Source organism: Eubalaena glacialis, chromosome 20 (genome assembly GCF_028564815.1).
Source record: "Eubalaena glacialis isolate mEubGla1 chromosome 20, mEubGla1.1.hap2.+ XY, whole genome shotgun sequence".
Taxonomy (NCBI): Eukaryota; Metazoa; Chordata; class Mammalia; order Artiodactyla; family Balaenidae; genus Eubalaena; species Eubalaena glacialis.
The window spans coordinates 5,795,106-5,814,524 of NC_083735.1; the positions used below are offsets into that span (position 1 = coordinate 5,795,106).

Here is a 19,419-nt window from a genome sequence, read left to right on the forward strand (position 1 = left end):
TACCAGTGTTTGTTAACTTGAAGATCAGTTGTACACACCTTACATTTCGATACTTCAAGATATTCAGTCACCCAAATACTCTAAGCGCCTACTGCACGTCAAGCACTAGTCTAGGTGTTGCACTATTTTATAAGTTTCAGTGTTTCAACAATAGAATATTTGGTACCTTTTGTGCTTTGTGAAAAGTTTATATGCTCTTTTAGATTTGTCAGTCCTTTATAATTTAAATATCACCTTCCTCCCAAATAAGGAGACACCTATTTTTCCTTGAAATTATATAAATATTTTATTTGTTGAAGTTAACGAATAAAATCAACTGTGAGTCCCCACTTCCCACCTCCTCCTCCAGACCTTTGGCTCTTGCACAACAAAGGTTAAAGGTAATACTAACCAGAAAAAGGTCTTTAAAAAAACAATTAAGTGTGAGAAAAACCTTCTGTCAAAATGGGTTGAGTCGTATTCCCGTCCCCAAAGGTGAGAATGGGTTCACCTTTGCCCACATCAGAGCATCATTCAAGGAGATCGTGGATTTCCCATCTTCAAGGAAAAATACAGGGCCCTGCACAGTGAGAGTTAAGGGAAGACATGATGAGATTATGAATTTGCAATATGTTTTTAAACTTCCAGAAACAGACTCACGCTAATAAAAAGCCACTGGTGATATTTAAGCAACACTGATAGGAAATTTTAAAATAAGGGAAAAATGAGATTCTTTGAATTGCCACCAAATAGAGAAACATTTTAAAATATCTTAACATTATGCCCTGATGTCTTTCAAAATAGAATTTAGTTTTATAATTTGAATTCTTTAATTACAATGGCGCTGTCAGTGGCAATAGGTATTGCTAACCTATTAATTTCTACAAAGTTAACATTTATAAAGGCATATATGCCTAATAATAGACTTTAATATACTTCACTCTTTTAATCATACAGCCTACATCAATACAGCTGGGTAAATTATTTAAGCCAGAAATTCAACCTGCTCTCCAGAAGATGAAAAATACACTGCGATATATGTGTATATATAAGTTAAAGTCCTGTCAACCCTGTGATTTACTAGCATATCTATAATTTAGTTATATCAGCTATTTTGTATGTCGAGGGTAGTTCTGAAGAACTAAATCCAAAAAAAAACTTTCCATGTGTATCTCCCAGCTCTTAGAAGGAAAAGCATGATTTTACAAACACAAAATGCATTAAAAAAACTTACTTTCTTCATTACTTTCTGAAGTTATCAGGTTTTTTATCATGATTTCAAATGATAACAGCTTGTTGTTAGTAAATTCTTTCTAGATATTAGAAAATCCATTACACGAAGTAGGCAGCTTCCTATTCACAGGTACTTGACATTTTAGTTTTAAGCAGAACACACTGATTTTCTGCAGGAACAGAAATATCCTAGGAGGGTAGCCCCCGCTCTGAATCAGTCATTTGCGCCCTAGTGTATGTAAGATAATGAGTAGATCATTTCCTAATGTGTGTGTGAGTGCAGAGAGGTTAGCCTGTGGAGGTCATCTGTCTGTCTCAGATGGAGAAAAAGTCCTGAAGAGGAGAAACAGGAAAGTGTCGAGCTCTAGAAGTACATGCAAGGCGGTGAGTGGCACTGAAAATGTATTCTAAAAACTGCATAATGGTTTTTGCTCTTAATCATAAGTTCTTGAATTTACTGCTTTGGTTCTTTATCTCTGAACATAAGTGGATAAGCACGTATACAACTATGTGTTCTGTCTGTGGTTTGGAATATATTGCTGTGTTCTGAAGACTTAGTTTGTTTCCGGCATCAAGTCAAGCTGTAGTTAGAGTTTACATTAGCAGCAAGATATTTAATTGGAGTGACTATCTCCTCACGCACCTTTCTCCATTGACCTGGCATGTCAGTGTTAGAAATGTAATTAGCTACGTTACATCAGAAATACAAGAATCCACTTAGTAAAATGTGAATGTGCCCAAGAGGTGGCATTCTTTTAGTCCCACCTGGTCTCCATTAGCATTTCATGGGGATTCAGCTTTGTTTACTTCCTGGGGACACCTACAACCGGTCCTGGCTCTGGGATGATGAAGGCTCCTCTATTTCCTGGAGATAATGGCACCCCTGGGTCACACTGGGAGGCTCTGGCATCGTTCACCATCATTACTTTGATGGGGCATGAGGGACCATTCCTTGGGAATTAGCCATCCCTCATGATTGAGCCCTGTAATTTTTAATTGCTGAAAAGTTCAGTAAGTCAATGTAAGAATATGCATAATATATCAATGATATATTATACATCTAACAGTTTTTAATCGCTTTCTTTGTGTTTATAAAATACAAATGGAGACTATAAAGTTAAATTTAATCTACTGAGATATAATAATTTGTAACTGTGTTGATTGTTGCTTTGTCTTTCTTATTTAATTTCCCTAAGGATATGCTCTATATGTATTTTAAAATATTTGTTACTAAGTATACATATCATTTGTTACTAAGTATATCTATTATATGAATTGCTTTTATGATAACAGTACAATGACTATGTCTCTGAATTTATTTCAAGGAGAGACAAAACATTTATACCAAATATGGAAGCATTAAGGGCAATATTTTCTCACTGGGCCTCAGGTCTCTTTATAGGTCCCTACTTTTATTCAGGTTGTGCTTATTTTAAGATCACATTTCAAACCTAATGAAACAAATAAAAATGATGAACGTGCACAATTTATGCCTGACATTACGCTGTACCTGGATTTTTAATCCTGTGAGACAAGAGATGTGAATATCAGAATGGCTGGGCAGATTTGATCCGGTCACATAATCTGGTCCAATAATTCCCCTGAGTGGTTCTTCTTTTAGTCTCTTCAGTAAAGTTGCATAAACCACTCTTTGTGAATCAGAAGGGGGTGTATGTGGAGATTCTTCTGATGATCTATATTTTCAACAGATATTTCATTTTTAGTTTTGTAGAATCACAGGGTTGTTAAGGTTTAGATTAAAAAACAGTCCCTGATGGGGCTTCCCTGGTGGCGCAGTGGTTGAGAATCTGCCTGCCAATTCAGGGGACACGGGTTCGAGCCCTGGTCTGGGAAGATCCCACATGCCGCGGAGCAACTAGGCCCGTGAGCCACAACTACTGAGCCTGCACGTCTGGAGCCTGTGCTCCGCAACAAGGGAGGCCGCGATAGTGAGAGGCCCGCGCACCGCGATGAAGAGTGGCCCCCACTTGCCGCAACTAGAGAAAGCCCTCGCACAGAAACGAAGACCCAACACAGCCAAAAATAAATAAATTAAAAAAAAAAAAAAAAAAAGAGTGGGGTAAAAAACAGTCCCTGATGATTATTTAGTTCTCCTTTATAAAACATGGGAAATCAACTTTAGACTCAATTTATAGTAAAATGAAGGACTTAAAAAAGGCAGGAAAGAGCATTGTAAATTATTACTGAATATATGCTAAACAACCCAAGATTCATTATCCTGCCAAGATAAATAATGAGACAACCAAATTTTCAATAAGTTTGTCTGTAATATTAAGTGATACCTTCTGTATCCCAGTTTTTATATCAGATTCACTCACCGGTTGATGGATTGTGTGCAAGCTCTCCATGCATCCAATTCCTCAGAAAGGTGTTCAATTTTTATAGGCACTGACACCTTCCGACGTTTCAATAGCTGACTGAAACATGTGAAAAAGAAATTAACATCTGCCATCCAAGACAAAGATAGCAAAAGAGCAAATGAACTTTAAATAACTGCCATTTCAGATTTAACAACTGTTGTTCACAAATCTATGTGTATATGCAAATATATACATGTAGGGGGGTGTGTGTGTGTGCAAGTCCCTGGGAGGTCAAAAATATTCAATCAATATTGGTTGGATGACAGGCCGAGTATTGCTGAGTAACAGCCACGGCCAGCTACGGTGTGGTCCAGTGTGTCTCCGTATTAAAGATGACTCTTAGAAAGCAAGTGGAACAGTAAGAAAAGAATGTCAATTAGTGGAAAGCAATGGAAATGCTGATTTCAATTCTTTAAAGACAGGGATGTGTGAAAAAAAGCAGTGAGATAGTGACAGCAGTGATCCATCACATCTGTGTATAGAAAACTGGAAAACAGATATAATGTTGTTGTTAATTACGAGGCTGTAGATAAGGAATTACTAGTCCCAGTTTCCATAAGTTACAAACTCAGTATGTTTTTCAAGGAACTAGTTGGTTGAAATTTAAAAGTAAAAGCTGTTTAGGAGATAAAAAGAAAAAGAACATAAGACCTTACAGATGATATAAGACTAAAAGTAAGCATTTCTATAATTTATATCTTATGTTTAATTCTTGCTGGTTGTCATCAATCTGCTGGGACATGATCAGAATTGGTGAGAAAAAATATATAAATACCCTCCCCACACACACATACCCCTAACATTTCAGTAATATTATCTCAAATCAGTTGGTAGCTTGTTTTTTTTCAACCTCAAATTATTGACTTAAAAATTTTTTATTGATAATGTAGCCTGGCTCCAAAACAAATTCTTTAAATCATATGGTTTCCCTGTCTACAATTCTGCACTTGGTAGTACTTTGTCTGCCCAGTAGTTTTTGATGATCTACTGTAGATAGAGCATTGTTAAAGAGTGAGGAGAAAAACCAAGGTAACTAGGTGGAGAGGGCACTGTGAAAATACCAGAGAAAAGCTTACATGTGTACGGGGAGTCACAAGTGTTTCAGTTTGGCTGGAGTAGAGAACATGTAGAAGGACACAGTGGGTGATAAGGACGGAATTTGACTTCTGTGGAATTTCAAAGTAAGACTAAGGATGTAAAATGTTATCTGTTCACTAGTGGGGAGTCTCACCATCAGGGAGGCTAATGCAACTGTTGTAGGGGTGACAGGAGGAGGGGGGTAGGGTGACTAGAGGAAGGGCTACCACAGGGGACAGTTAGTGAAGACAGTAACTGTGGGTCCCAGAGAATGAGAAACGTGTGGGTGTGGGAATTTACTGCAGAATTGGATGTTGACGGTGAGGAAGAACACCTAATCCTGATTCTGGACGACAGAAGTATAATGACATCATCAGAAGAAAGAGCGAACCCAGGAGGAATAGATGTGAGAAGGAAGATGGCTTTAATTCTGAGCGCACTGAGGTTAGGGAGCTGCTGGGCATCCAGCCAGGCGCTGTGCCTGCGTACAGAAGGGTGAGTTGTCCGCACAGAGGTGAGAGGGTGGGTTCAGAGGGACAGAGTACAGGCAGGTCCCAGAGCTCGCGTTTCTCCCTCTGAACTAACACGTTTCTAACCCAGCCACACTGTCTCAAGTCTCTCCTGCCTTAGGAATAAAACGCCTTCCTTGTATTGGTGATATTTTTTCAAGGGACCATTTTCTCTCTTTCATTACCAAAGTCATATAGAGCTGAACATAGCTCATTAAATAATATTAATTCCATGTGATACATCCTACTGTTCTTACAATATATTTTCTAAATATTGTTAAAAGTTGCTTTCGAATTGTGGTCATGCTGCCTGCGTAGATCTCTCATTGAGAGCCCTGACAGCAGGAATCTCTGCTGCCCCCCGGTCAGGCCCACAGCTACACCAGACCTCCCCCCAGGGGCATTGGATTTAATTTTCAGTATGACAAGCTTTAAGCACAATGGCTGATGTTCAGCAAGCTGTTAGAAAACACAGGAGTTTGGCAGGTAGGTTATACCTGAATACAATATACTTTGCATTTTTCCACTGTAGAGATGGGAAAGCTAAAATACACAGTTTTTCATCTTCTTTTGAAAGTAGGGTTACACAGTCCTGGCCAGGGGGTTGTAGGTGCACAGCCCTAAGGAAGACTTTCCTTCCTGAATCAATGGGTGCTGCCCTCTGTGGTCTCCATCCTTTCACCCTTACCACTCCTTCTGCTTCGAATGTAGACCTAATACCCAGAGGGCTGGGAGCTACCTGGTAACCCTGGGTCACTCAGGCAAGAGGAAGGAAGCCAAGAATGTCGGAGTTGAAAGAAGGGAAGAATCCAGATCCTTGATGGAATCTGCCCGAGAATGCCTACCTCAAGTGTCTTGACATAAGACCAGGAAACCTTAGTGTTTAAGCTAGAATTAGGATTTCTATTATTTACACCCCAGTTCACTGCTAATTCATATCGTTTACTGCTGCTTTATTATGAAGCACATGCTTTGTAAATAAATGGATGAGTGCAAGATGTATTTGTTGCTTCTATGATGCACTTAGACACTAACCGTCTCAGTGAAAGGCACTTCTCTAATTTCACAGTAGAAGAGAACCTGCTTTTACCTCGTGTACTCATAAAGTGCCGGGACGATGCTTTGGTACTGTCTTCTGATAGCCAGCAAAGCACCAACGTACCCACACAATATCAGCAATTCGTTTCGAGCTCTAAAAGAGAATATATTTATTTTTAAAGAGTCCATAACTTGAGGTACAGCACATTGCTCTCATATACAGTTACTGTACTTGTGTCTCTGTATTTTGATGGGTGACATTTATAGCAAAATATGCTTAGAAAATTTTCTAAACTTGAAGATGTTTTATGCATCAGTTAACTCCTATTCAAACATGTACACAATAACATAAATTGTACTTTGAAATAAAAGTCTTTAAATAATATTTAACTCTGCCTTCTTGTTTTTCTCTCTTCCTTGTCTGTTCCTTCACGTAATTTCTCCCCGAGTCATGCGCTGGGTCGGATTGACGGATTCCTGGCACACTGTGCAGACTGCAGGGAACGGCAGAGAACACCTCCTGCACACCCAGCTGGGGAAGCTTGCCAAAGTTGCACAGGCTCTGCACCATCTTTTCCACATGGCATTGCAACAAAAGTAGCCCAAAGCCTCTAGTATAAGTATATGTGGTCTCGGGATTTTAGTTACATGGATAACAATGTCCTTAAATGGTACTTGAATTCAAGGATAGTGTCTATTTTTTACTTTCTAGCACTTTCACTTCTTTCCCCAACCTAGTATGCTTTGCACACATGGAGATTTAAGAGATATGACCACTAGACAGACCACCGAAGACATGAGGTCCAAAACCATCCCAAAGCTCTGAATTGGTCCTATTTGAACCAGGTGCGTATGTGTGTGTCTGTGTGTACATACACATAACACACTAGGTATTAGGAAATGGGACCACTAAGATTTACTATTTGTTTCAAACTGACCTCTGTATTTTTACTTAAGGATAACACAAATTAAAATGTAATTTTTCTACACATGCACCTATCTGTCCAAGATGATCTTATTTCCTGATCTGAACACCAAAAACAATAAAGGCGGGACCTTCCCTGGTGGCACAGTGGTTAAGAATCCGCCTGCCAATGCAGGGGACATGGGTTCGAGCCCTGGTCCGGGAAGATCCCACGTGCCACGGAGCAACTAAGCCCGTGCGCCACAACTACTGAGCCTGCACTCTAGAGCTCGCGAGCCACAACTGCTGAGCCTGCATGCCACAACTACTGAAGCCCGCGCGCCTAGAGCCCGTGCTCCGCAACAAGAGGAACCACCGCAATGAGAAGCCCGCACACTGCAACGAAGAGTAGCCCACGCTCACCGCAACTAGAGAAAGCCCGCGCGCAGCAACGAAGACCCGATGCAGCCAAAAATAAATAAATTAATTTAAAAAAAAACAATACAGCCATTCTGAAACATTACATAAGCTCAGTTACGCATTTTGGAGAAAAAGTACTCACTTAGTACATGTATGCAGGACTAATTTTTCAGTACGAACATAACTCAGTAGGTCAAGAACAGGGTAAATGGTATCCAAAGTCCAATTTGAACTACTGATGTATTCTGGCAAAATAAAACCAAATAAAGGATTCTCTAAGTAACAGGATTAAAACTTGTTCATCCAATTTTTAACTTATGTAATTGATTCTTTTCTGGTCAACACTATCTACTTCTTTATTTTCTAGATCACAATCAGGTCCCGATACCAAACACTCAGCAATCTCTTTCCTCTTTAAATTCAGGACGGCTAGTGCTTGGTTTTAAGCCTTTTTATCAGTATGAATGAAAATGCCAAATAAAAGAGTAGATTTTAAATTATACTACCAACTGAACACGTACCTTTGATGAAGTCAATACCAATAGGAAGGGCTTTTTCAGGTTCTTGACTTAACAAGTAATACTTTATAGTTTCAAATATATTGCCATCGGCATGGGCTGTCTCAGCTAATTGCATACATTCTTCTACTGTGGGTAGCTTGCACTAGAAAATAATTGGTTTGATGTCATTGTTACTAAAATTTATAGGGATAAAAGCAATAGTATTAAGTGCTAAATGTTTCCAATATGCCTCCTCATTAAAGTTGCTGAGAACAGATGTAAATGAAATAATTTGTACCAAAAGCATACATTTATGGGAATATCTTTAAGATCTAATAACAATAAATAGGGTATTACCTAATGAGTCAGTAGTTTTAATCACACGAATACCTAATAAAAGAGGTGGAAGTAAATTGTCCTGATTGGGATACTAGAATTAGTACCTGCAAATGTAATTGAGCAGGAAATGCTGAAATTAGTTACTTTAGAACAAATATACCGACCAGTCTCAAAAACTACATTAAATGTAGAAAACATAAAAGGTGCACGCTTACGTGTTCTCTACACAGTGATTTACTTTCACTTGGCCTTGAGACAAAGCAACTTTATTTTGAGCAGGACAAGCTCTCAACGTTTTCAGCTTTGACATTCCGAAATGCCACAAAGTGGAGATTTGAGCCTATGAAATTTCATTACCGTAAAATGAAAAGCAACACTCCCCGTCTTTTCAAATAATTTTTTTTTCTGTTAAAACTGAGAGTCTACTCCTCCCTCATGTAAGTTTTTCTGCTTCCATAACATAGACAGGAATTAAGTTATAAATTAATAACTTAATAATTAATAACTCAAATCAATACTTTAACTTATAATTAAGTTATAAATTAATTTTAGATAAAATTCTGACATGTTCATGATATTTGCAGTTTAGGTGTTAAAGTTTGTTGGTTTGTTTCTAAGCAACACAGGCATAGTTTACTGCTGTCTTACTAGTCTTTGGCAACCACTGAGACGGAGCTTCCGCTGCAAAAAATATTTTGTGCTGTGACCGCAGATGTTGTGGTTCATCCACCGTTAGGTCATCCGTCTCCTCTCCTTTGAGATTTGTCACTCTAGTTCCTTCTCACTATTTTTTACATCCCCTTAAGTTACTAAGATGGTTTATTCAATTTGTTTATTAATGCATTTATTCCACAGCTTCATATTTTCCATTGTTTAAAATTTAAGTAAACTGAATATTTTAGATCCCTCAAACTCTCTCAAAAAAATTACAACAAACTAAACTAAAAGAGCTCTCATGTATGTGACATTTCATATTGTTTCCCCATCTTTATTCACTGACTGCCAGTTATTTACTGAGCAACTACTATGTGCTAGGAACTGTGCCTGGTTAGAAAGAAAAAAGTTTCTTCACTTTGCTATATGCTCTAAGAGTAGAGGGAAATAACAAATGGTTCCCACTGAAATTTCATTCTGACACAGAATATGATAAGAAGAGTAGGTTGATCATTCCTGTAATTCTTATCTTATCTTAAAATTCTAGAAGCTATATAACTTAATATTTAAATATAATTTTTAGGGGAGTTCCCTGGTGGCCTAGTGGTTAGGATTCTGGGCTTTCACTACCATGACCCGGGTTCAGTCCCTGGTTGGTGAGCTGAGATCCCGCAAGCCACATGGCGCAGCCAAAATATGTATATATATATGTATTTATGATTTTTAGTCTTACTTGTGGAATTCTCCAGAGTTATTAACACCTTTACACAGAGTTATTAATGAAGTCTGCCAGAGAGTCCAATTATACCCTTTCAGGATGTGTGATGAAAAGACCAGGTGAATACTGTGTTTGTCCCCTCATTAATAGTTGTGTAAACATAGACAAGGATTTAGCCTCTCTTAGCCACCGTACTAACACCACACCTCTGGCCTCAGAGAATATGTCAGTGTACGCTGAAACACTACACAGTAAATGTAAAGGATAACTGAAAAAAATCCACTCCTGCCTCCTTCCATATGCATTTTAATTTCAACTTAAAAATAACTTTTGTCATGTTTATAAAGCAAAGCACAGCTCATTTAAAAAGTGATTCACAGAGCAAAGTGTATAAAGAAGTTAAAATCACCTATAATCTCACAACCCATTGGTAACTTCTAACATTTATCCTTTCACAAGTATTTTCCCTGATACCATAAACATACACAGTCACATACACACACACACACACACACACACACACTCACACACACTTTTGGTCTATCTGTATTAACAAAATACTCAGTTAGTATCCCTTGTTGAATGAATAGGGCCAATTCCCCACTGCAGGGAAAATCAAGGTTCATATAAGAAAACTCTGTTATTTTGAAAGTTAAAGATGAGAAAATGTTTTATTTACATCATCTTTTTCTTAAAAGAACTGTACTGTGCTATAAATAAAATAAATATGTACACAGTTGATTTTCCAAATGAAAATCATATGGTGTGTACATAGTTTTATCATCTGCTTTTTATTTACTTGTTTTATAGCCATCTACCAATGTCAATAAAAATAGAACTTCATGACCTTTTTAATGGATTAATAGCACTGAAATATAGAAATGTACTGTAATTAATACAATCTCCCTATTGTTGAACATTTTGATTGCTTTTATATGTAATCTTGGTATATAAATTCCTGTATTCTGTAATGGAGCATTTTTAAAAAGCACTTTAGAATAAGCAGGCCAGTTTTATTATACTTCACTAATTCTTTTAAAGATCCTAAACTGCCTATTTTTAAAGTTAGCATACCTGTACCTTAAGATGCAAAGTGGAAAGGGCTTGGGATGGGAAGTTACAAACGTTGAAGTTCTCACCCCACCGTTAACTAGTTACAAGTTCCTTACCTTTTCTGAGTTCACCTTCTTTATAAATTAGGAACAGTATCCCCTGCTTTTCAGGGTTTCATGAGAATTAAGTAACAGATAGATAACAGATAGACGTGAAAATTTAGAACAGTTCCAAACATACAGTAGAAACTCAATAAATGTTCTTCCTTATTGTTATAATTTTTGTTGTCTTTATGAGAGGATTCTGATGGGACCGTATATTCATTTCTCTGCGTGCATCACTATTTGACCAAACCTAAAGCTAATTAAATCACAGCACTGCATTCCAAACTAGAATACTTAATATAGTCAGCATACCTTCTCATGAAGATCATCTATCTCTTCAATACACCCCGGGTAGAAAGCACAGAGTTTTACTAACTGTAGTTCACTATCAGGAGTCATTAGGAGAAGATCAACTGCCAAATTCCTATGCACATAACAAAAGGGGAAACTTCAATGAGGAAAAAAAAGCCTAAAAATAACATTTTAGAACTATTTCAAAGGAAGACTCATTACACCTCCCTTGCTTTTCTATTTACATAAAGAGTACTAATTTCCTACTTAGTTATGAAACTCCTCTAAATGTAGATTACAGAAACCAAAGAGCATGAAGAAAAAATGTATTATGAAATTCCTAAATACTGAGCCTTTATATATTTACAATTAATTTTGTTATTATAGAATAATTCTCTAACCAAACTAAGTAGTATTAGGCATGTTCTTTGGAGCGAATTATAAGGCAGACTCTGTGAAAGCTAATTCTCATCAACTTCTGCTACAATTGCCAACAATGGACAACTGTATTTTCCAGCTCATTAAAACGAATGGATATTTAAATTTTTTAAGTTTAGATGTAAGGGTATTCTGCATATTTCTTAAACTTTAGGTAGAAATCAAAGATAGAAATGCAGTTTTCCGATTTGCTTTCTAAAGATTTAATCAATGGAATAAATCATTTTGAAATCAGACATTTAAAAAATGTGTGGACTTTCACAGCTTCGCTGAAAATATTTTGTATAAGATCATTTTTAAAAATCACGAGGTGAGGAGGTTTGGTTTCACGCCTCATAAGTGAGAAATCACGAATTTTTAATGGCTTACGGTATTATTATTCAATTTTCAAGAAAATGATAGACATTCAGCATGACTTCAGAATAGACAGCATTCCAGATGTGAAGTTACAAAGGCTGTTCTGCGGACTCGGAGTAAAGCCTCCTCCGCCTTCTTTGTGCACAGCCTTCAGCAAAATCTAAATTGGTCATTCAAGTGAATAAATTATTTTAGAAAATATCAGGGAGATGTTTCATCAGAATACAGTGAGTAAAGAACAGGAATAGGGATAATTTGTATGTGTCAAATTCTCTATCATCATTGGGCAAGTAAATCTTTGAGTGTTTTTACAGGTTCCAAATTAGACTAATTCATCTGTTCTTGATAAAAAGTATGACTTTATGTTTTCTGATACTAACATTTAATAGCAGTTTTTCATAATGTCCACGAGAATATAGAAATTATCATGTGCTTTTACAGTGTTTAAAAAAGCCTGTGCTAAAATTCTACTTTAACTTCTATGAACTACAGACAAAAGTCTGACTTTCTTATCCTAGAATCATATCCTGATACAGAGAAATTTACAGCAATTCTAGCTAATTTTATTTACTTTTTAGGCTAATTCACTATTTATTGAAAATTCAGTATGCCAGTAGGGGAAAATGTGTGTATATATTTCTATATACTGATACAGACCAGCGAAATGATCCAAACTCTTAAATTTCACTATAGAACAGGCATTTTAATTTGCTTAGTTGAGTTAATTATTGTTTTATTGTAGAAAGCCACAGTTCATGTTTTACACAGGTTTAAAGTATAAAATCATGAGTGATTTTGTACCTAGGTTATAGGAACTGTTCTCATTACTTTGTAGTTAGGTTTTATATAAACTATATAAATGAATTGGCATTCTGCAAAGCAATAAAGCAAAAACAGTTAATGATCATTTCTTAGTAAAGAGTTGGTATTCTAAAAATAAAATAAAATAATATGTGAATTTTTAATTGAACATTTTAATAAAACTAGATAATACCTGTATCCAGTGGATGGAAAGCTAAAAAGAAAATAAATTTGAATACCATGAATAGGCAATGACAACCAAGAAAAAGCAAACTTTTACCAGTAACTGTAAAAAACACGAAGTGTTCTCGGTTTATAAAATTACATTAGGATTAGATTTCACCTGGAAAAAAGCCAGATCCATGCATTTCAGCGTCTGAACTTTATCCTGGTTTCTGGTACACAAATCTATGGCTATATAAAGAAAGGACTCTTGGAGGGCATTAAAAGGAAGGAGAAGTTTGTTTTATTTTAAAATCAATAAGACATACAGTCAGGTGGAAGATTTTGAAACCTCTTTAGGATTTAATATCCATGTTTTGCTACTTTTTACCTTTACTTTTTTTTAAAAAAGTAATCACACTGTATTTGAATTAGATGATGACTTCTAGCACAGCGTCAGTCACCTTTGTGGGTAAGTAGTGTGAGTTAGACCTCATGCTTTCGGTTGGGTCTGAGCCAACTACCATAGTTCTTGAGAGACAGAACTGGGTCCTCTCGAGGGATGGTCTGCGTTAGTTAGGTACACTTAAGTCTGAGACTGACGGTGGGGCACCACTCCATTCTGATGGGGGGGAGCTCTTACATCACTGTAAGATATGGGTAAAAATTAGAATAACTCTGAGATTCCCGAATCTCTCTGAAGCCCCCAGATCCAACAGGAAAGGAGACCGGGAAGCACTGCTCTTTTTCTGACTCAGCCCTGGATGAGGAGGTGGTGTAGTGTGATAGCTGCCATAGACTGAATGTTTGTGTCCCCCAAAAGTCCTATGTTGACATCTAACCCCCAGTGGGATGGTATTAGGAGGTGGGGTCTTTGGGAGGTTATAGGGTCATGAGGGAAGAGCCACGATGGATGGGATTTAGTACCCCGATAAAAGGGGTCACAGGGAGCTCCCTCACCCCTTCCACCACGTGAGCACAGCAAAAACGCAGCCAGTTACGAACCAGGAAGCCAGCTCTCATCAGACCCCAAATCTGCCAGTTTATCTTGAACTTCTCACTCTCCAGAACCATGAAAAATAAATTTCTCCTGTTTATCAGTCACCCAGTCTGTAGCATTTTGTTCCAGCAGCCCCAGCTGACTAAGACAGTAGCTAAGAGTGCAAACCCTGGAGCCAGTTTATGTAGCTTTGAGTCCTGGCACGACCGTGTACGGAGACGAGAGGCGAATCAACATCTACTGCGTAGCTCTGAGTGAACTGCTGCGTGTAAGTGCTTACGACGGTGCGTGGCGCACAGTGAGTGGGACGGCAGTGTTAGTTAGCGGTGATGACGATTCTCATCTGTAGTGTTCAACAGTGGCGTCTGAATAGCTCCATCGTAAGAGCGGGGGCCTGTGTGCAGGGAGTGTACAGTGGGGAGAGGTGAAAGTCTTCATAAACAAGCTCATGTAGAAATTTCCCAAGGTTCTACGTGTTCCGGGGAAAGATAAGACAGAGGTCTAAAATCATCTTTATTCAACAAACACGTGAGTGACAGCGCCATCTCCTTCCTCCACGATGAAGGACTGTCTGCCCTGAGACGTGAGGGAGAATTGCTGTGAGCTGGAGCTCCAGGTCCCCCAGGGACTCTCCCGGGTCTGCCTCTTAGAGCACAGCCCAAGTTTGTTCCAAGTGTCCGGCTACACCATCTTTATTATTGCTCTCCATTAGGAAGGTGACTTTATTTTCTAAACCTCAAACTAAGACCCAAGATCTGACAAGAATGAGTGTAGACATGCAGAATTTAAAAAGTGGGAATGCGTGGTCCTGATAATCTTAAGAAGTGCACATTTACTGTCTCATGGTGCTTTATGTGTTTGAAATATTACACATTACAACTGGGCTACTTTAGAATAAGTGATGGCAGATTTCGCGACTAGCCATGGTAGTTCTCACTCTTAATTCGTGCTCACATCTTATCTTTATCTAAAAGGGAGCTCCTATTTTCTCCCAACACACACCTTATCAAGAGCAACTTGCAACATTCAAAAAATGCTTCCATCACTATGAAACTATTCTTTGACTTTAGAAATGCTCACCACGCTGGAATCATCATGCACTTTCTCGCCAGCAGCTCGAGCGCATAGTGGGTTGCGGGTCCTGCCAGCTCTCCAAGCACCGTGCCCACACAGACTGCCAACTCCAGCTCGTTTCCGCGAATCAGGTACGCCATAGCCAGCTTGCTCAATGAGAAAAGAATTCCTTCAGTTTCATAGATGCTGGGTAGGATCATCATTCCCCTACTTCATCTCATAGAGCAGATAAAGTTGTATTAACCTATAATTGATTATTCTTATAAAATACTGAGTGTAATATTTCTCTACAGTACCTATGTAAGGGCAACTACAGTTTTCAGATGGAAAAGCTGATAAAGGGACACAGAGCACATTTTATAAGGTCAGAATTTAAGAGTTTCGAACCTTTGCTCACATTTTTGTGATTAATTAATAACAGTCTCTCTGAAGTATCCTCAACATGTCCTTCAGTCTATCAGGAAAAAAAGTAAATTCTTAAAATCTTCCTCGATACTGTACAATGACTATCAATTATCCCTTAAGGCCAATATAGCTAAGGATACATGCAAAATAGAACCCACATCTTTACTTAATGGTTTCCTATTACATTAGAGGCTCAAATGAAAAATACCTCAAAAACATAACTTGTGAAGAATATACTAAAGTATGTATAAAAATAACTGCTTTCAAAAGTCAGGTATTCTGAGTCCAAGTCCAATGGTTCTTCCCTTTACCACACTACTGCTTCTCATATATGATGAAATACTTAAAGTAAGTTTGTTACAAATCTGTCTCTTGTAATAAAAATAAATAAATAGGTAAATAAAAAGATCTCATAGTCTGTAGAGTTTATCTGTGTTTATTGGGCATGTAATCGCTCAGGCTTGGAAAGCATGCAAAAACCAGATCTTACATAGAAAGTCACCGTATTATTCCCCCTCAAACATCATGACATATCTTTTAAGAGCTTTTCATTCACATGAGCCAATTTGAAATGTACCTCGATATTATCCACAGCGAGGTGGCAACACGCGGCTAGGACTGCCCGGCCATCCTGAAAATACCATTCCGCCAGCTCTCTGCAGGCTTCCTGCAGGAGTCTAGGAAGAAAAAGTGTACATACTGGATATAAACACAAGGACTCCATCATAAAAGTGAACTGATGCCTTTTTATAACAAGCTGCTTAAGGGATCAAACAAGATTTAATTTTATATCCTTGGTTTAGGTAGAAAGCCTGATTTGGGGGGAAAATCAGGAAAGCAGTCTTTCTTAGCACATGAGCTGATAGGCTACCTGCTCTCCCCTGCAATTTTTCTTCTTTTCAGAAGAAAAGCCAAATTTTCAGAATTTCCCATCCTACATCGAACAATTTATGCCTCAGCTATAGGGGCAGTTAACCTTAGAAGAATTACAGGTTGAACAGAAACTTTTCAAGATTTAGGTGGTGACTGAAACAGGGGTGGTGTAATCTTTAGATCTTTAAAATGCCAAGTTTAGAAATGGCAGAGAATAACAGTAAAAAACCAGGAAGGAATATGTTAGTCCCAACACATTATTTGCCTAACATTTTGTGATCATTTTTACTTGTTAAGTGTCCTAAAAGTTTAAATATCCTATTTCCTAGGGCAATGATAGGAGCTAAGAGAAGACGCAGAGGAAGGTAGATTAATAGATTTGAAAAAGGTCAAAAGGCTGGAGAATCCTAATTTCTATTTCTTTTGAAAACGTAAGTATTTGGATTTCATTTTTTTTTAATTTTTAAAAAAATCTGTATTGGAGTACAGTTGGTTTACAATGTTGTGTTACTTTCTGCTGTACAGCAAAGTGAATCAATTACACATATACATATATTCACTCTTTTTTAGATTCTTTTCCCATAGAGGTTATTACAGAGTACTGAGTAGAGTTCCCTGTGCTATACAGCAGGTCTTTATTAGTTATCTGTCTTATATATAGTAGTGTGTCTATGTCAAGAGGCCTAGATGTTATTCCAGATGCTAATACCAGGGTCATGGATTTTGAGTGATGTCAGGGAGATGTTATCCACATTGAGTCTAGGGTGAAACATTAATAAACGGCACATCTTACTTTTACTGCCTCTCCTCCCCAGCAGGTTTGATCAGATTTTAGAGATTTAGGTGCTTTATATGCAATTTCTGTACTGAAATGCAGTTTGCTTTTCTGGAAGCTACATAAGACGTGTGGCAGCTGTGTCTATGTGCCTGACATTTCCCTCCTCGTCTAGGGATGGATGCTGTGGTGAGAAATGCAGCTGAGGGCACGAGACAGACAAGTCCTCTGCGTGCCAAGAAGGATGAAATGCCTGGCTCGCAAAAGCTCCTAAAGGGAAACTAGTCACAAAAAAATATTGATCCCCAACAAAGAATGAATCGCTCACTCGTTGAAGTCCTCCTTGTAGATATCATCAGAATAAGAAGATCCTTTAGGTGTCGAAACATGGAAGGTTTGCATATTTCCCTCACAAGCAGCCTGGAATTTAATGCAATCTTTAGTTAATCTGTAGCTAACTGTTGATAATGGACCAATTTCAGAATATTCTTTTGAACAAAGTATATTTAAATGATGTTTGAAATTTATACTACGATTTGGAGATACCCTTAGAATTTAAAAAAAAACAAAATAAAACAAAAAACCAACCCATGAACTCTGTTGTATCAACATGAAGCTTCAAGTGAATGGTTACTAGAGTTGTTCAAGTGTATACAACGTTCAGCAGCATAGAAAAGGCCAGAGTTCAGAGATGCTTGCATGTTTAAAGATCTAAAATAGGTTCAGTGTGGCCAGAGCAAAGAGAAGGTGACTGAAATGTCCAAGAAAGAAGGTCGGGAGGTGGGCAGAAGCCAAGCCATCTACAACTCCGTCCATCACGTGAACATGCCCTTCCCCCTCCCACACACCCCTCCCAATGTGTCCAGCCCGTGTCGTTACGTGTTTGTACCTGTGCAACAAGCAGAGCTTCTTTAAGCTGACCTCTTGACATAAAAAAATGGACTAATTTTTTCACATCGCCAATGGCTACGCAGTATGGAATGACATCATCCTTATCTTCCTGGATTAACTGATCAGCTCTCCTAATAAAATAACAACAAAGGTTTTTTTTATATGACATAGTAATTTCACGGTTCTCAGTTTGACTGAGATTCTCTGAAGTATCTAAAATTTGCATCAGAATCCACAAAGACTTAGATTTATAATCATATCACATAAGGAGGACAAAAGTTTTCTGAAATAGTAAACACTGTTAGTACTTGTTTTCCCTTAGGAAACTACAAATTTTCATATTTTAAATGCACTGAACATTTCAGGTCTTAAAATTAATGTAGCTTAGCTATTAAAATAAGGAATATATCTTTCTGATCAGTTGTTACCTAGATATGTGTGATGGGACATCTATTCTCAACTGGATTAATGCATATGTGGGTGTCTACTTCACTAAAGACGAGAATTTTAAGTGTTTTAGTGAGCACAGCAATGATTGGTGAGCCTCTAACTGCAAGTAGCCTAAGAATCATTAAAAAGGATAATTCAAGAAAATTTTATTTCACTGTTACTTATATTTACCAAACATGAAATTTATTTCTGTTTTTATTTTTTCGCTACTCACTGTCATAACCGGCTATGTTTTTGCTGTGCTCATATGCTGGAAAGGGTTAAGGAGCTTTGCCCCAAGCAAGGTAGCTTAAAGAAAAATAACGTTCCCAATATGTGAGGGCCTGATCTTGGAGATTATGAAGGATATACATGTGTCTGTCTCTGTCTCTCCACATCCATCACTGTCTGTCTGTCTGTCTCTATTTCTCTTTTCCTGTTTTAAGTCCCCATTACTTTCTCAATGACCAACCTCGTTAATTCCACTTTTAACGTTTAATCTCAGTTTTACTGAAAACTAATCTGGTATATTTAATTTATGCTGGTACCTGTATTAAACTCCATTTCAATTGCCAACTTTTGGGTGGGTGCAGTAGACACTTTTTTATTTAATAATAAAACAACAATTTTATTATTGTTTGCCTAGATGACTGTTAACAGTCTCCAGTTCATGGGTCATTGGAGTTTTCCCTAACAACCAGGCTTTTACCATCTGACCCTGATTTCCCTGTTATAGCTGTTTAGAAACAATATTCTCTTCCTGGGCATTTAGAAGTAGGACTGAGAGACTGCCGATCAATCTTTCTGAATGGCTGGATCCATAAAACATGAACTTAGGAGTTGCAGGGAGATGATTTTCTGGCCACCATGTGAACTAAGGAGCAGAGAAAATCAGGTGTTGGTTTTCAAAGATAAATGAAAAAGACTGTTGTTTCTTAGGTTGAAACAAAATTGTTTTGGGAAATAAATACCCTCTGCTAACCTGACTTTATTAAGGTTTCAGTGGGAGCAATG

The 19,419-nt window shown here is 37.7% G+C and overlaps 1 protein-coding gene across 4 annotated transcripts in view; it reads right to left on the reverse strand.

Moving 5' to 3' along the window:
* Positions 1 to 268: 268 nt before the first annotated feature.
* The window catches only part of WDR17 (WD repeat domain 17), a 96,111-nt gene continuing 76,960 nt past the window's right edge, over positions 269 to 19,419 (reverse strand). For 3 of the 4 annotated variants that reach the window (XM_061177236.1, XM_061177237.1, XM_061177235.1), the window contains 11 exons: positions 17,975 to 18,107; positions 17,414 to 17,505; positions 16,015 to 16,114; positions 15,039 to 15,178; positions 11,222 to 11,333; positions 8,063 to 8,204; positions 7,684 to 7,786; positions 6,270 to 6,371; positions 3,552 to 3,650; positions 2,723 to 2,906; positions 269 to 559 (listed from right to left, as the gene is read on the reverse strand). In XM_061177236.1, coding sequence (XP_061033219.1) covers positions 440 to 559; positions 2,723 to 2,906; positions 3,552 to 3,650; positions 6,270 to 6,371; positions 7,684 to 7,786; positions 8,063 to 8,204; positions 11,222 to 11,333; positions 15,039 to 15,178; positions 16,015 to 16,114; positions 17,414 to 17,505; positions 17,975 to 18,107 — 1,327 coding nt within the window. In that variant the 3' untranslated portion in view covers positions 269 to 439. Of the gene's footprint in view, positions 560 to 2,722; positions 2,907 to 3,551; positions 3,651 to 6,269; positions 6,372 to 7,683; positions 7,787 to 8,062; positions 8,205 to 11,221; positions 11,334 to 12,804; positions 12,868 to 12,989; positions 13,011 to 15,038; positions 15,179 to 16,014; positions 16,115 to 17,413; positions 17,506 to 17,974; positions 18,108 to 19,419 lie in introns of those variants that run through there. The other variant, XM_061177238.1, reaches the window with a different exon arrangement.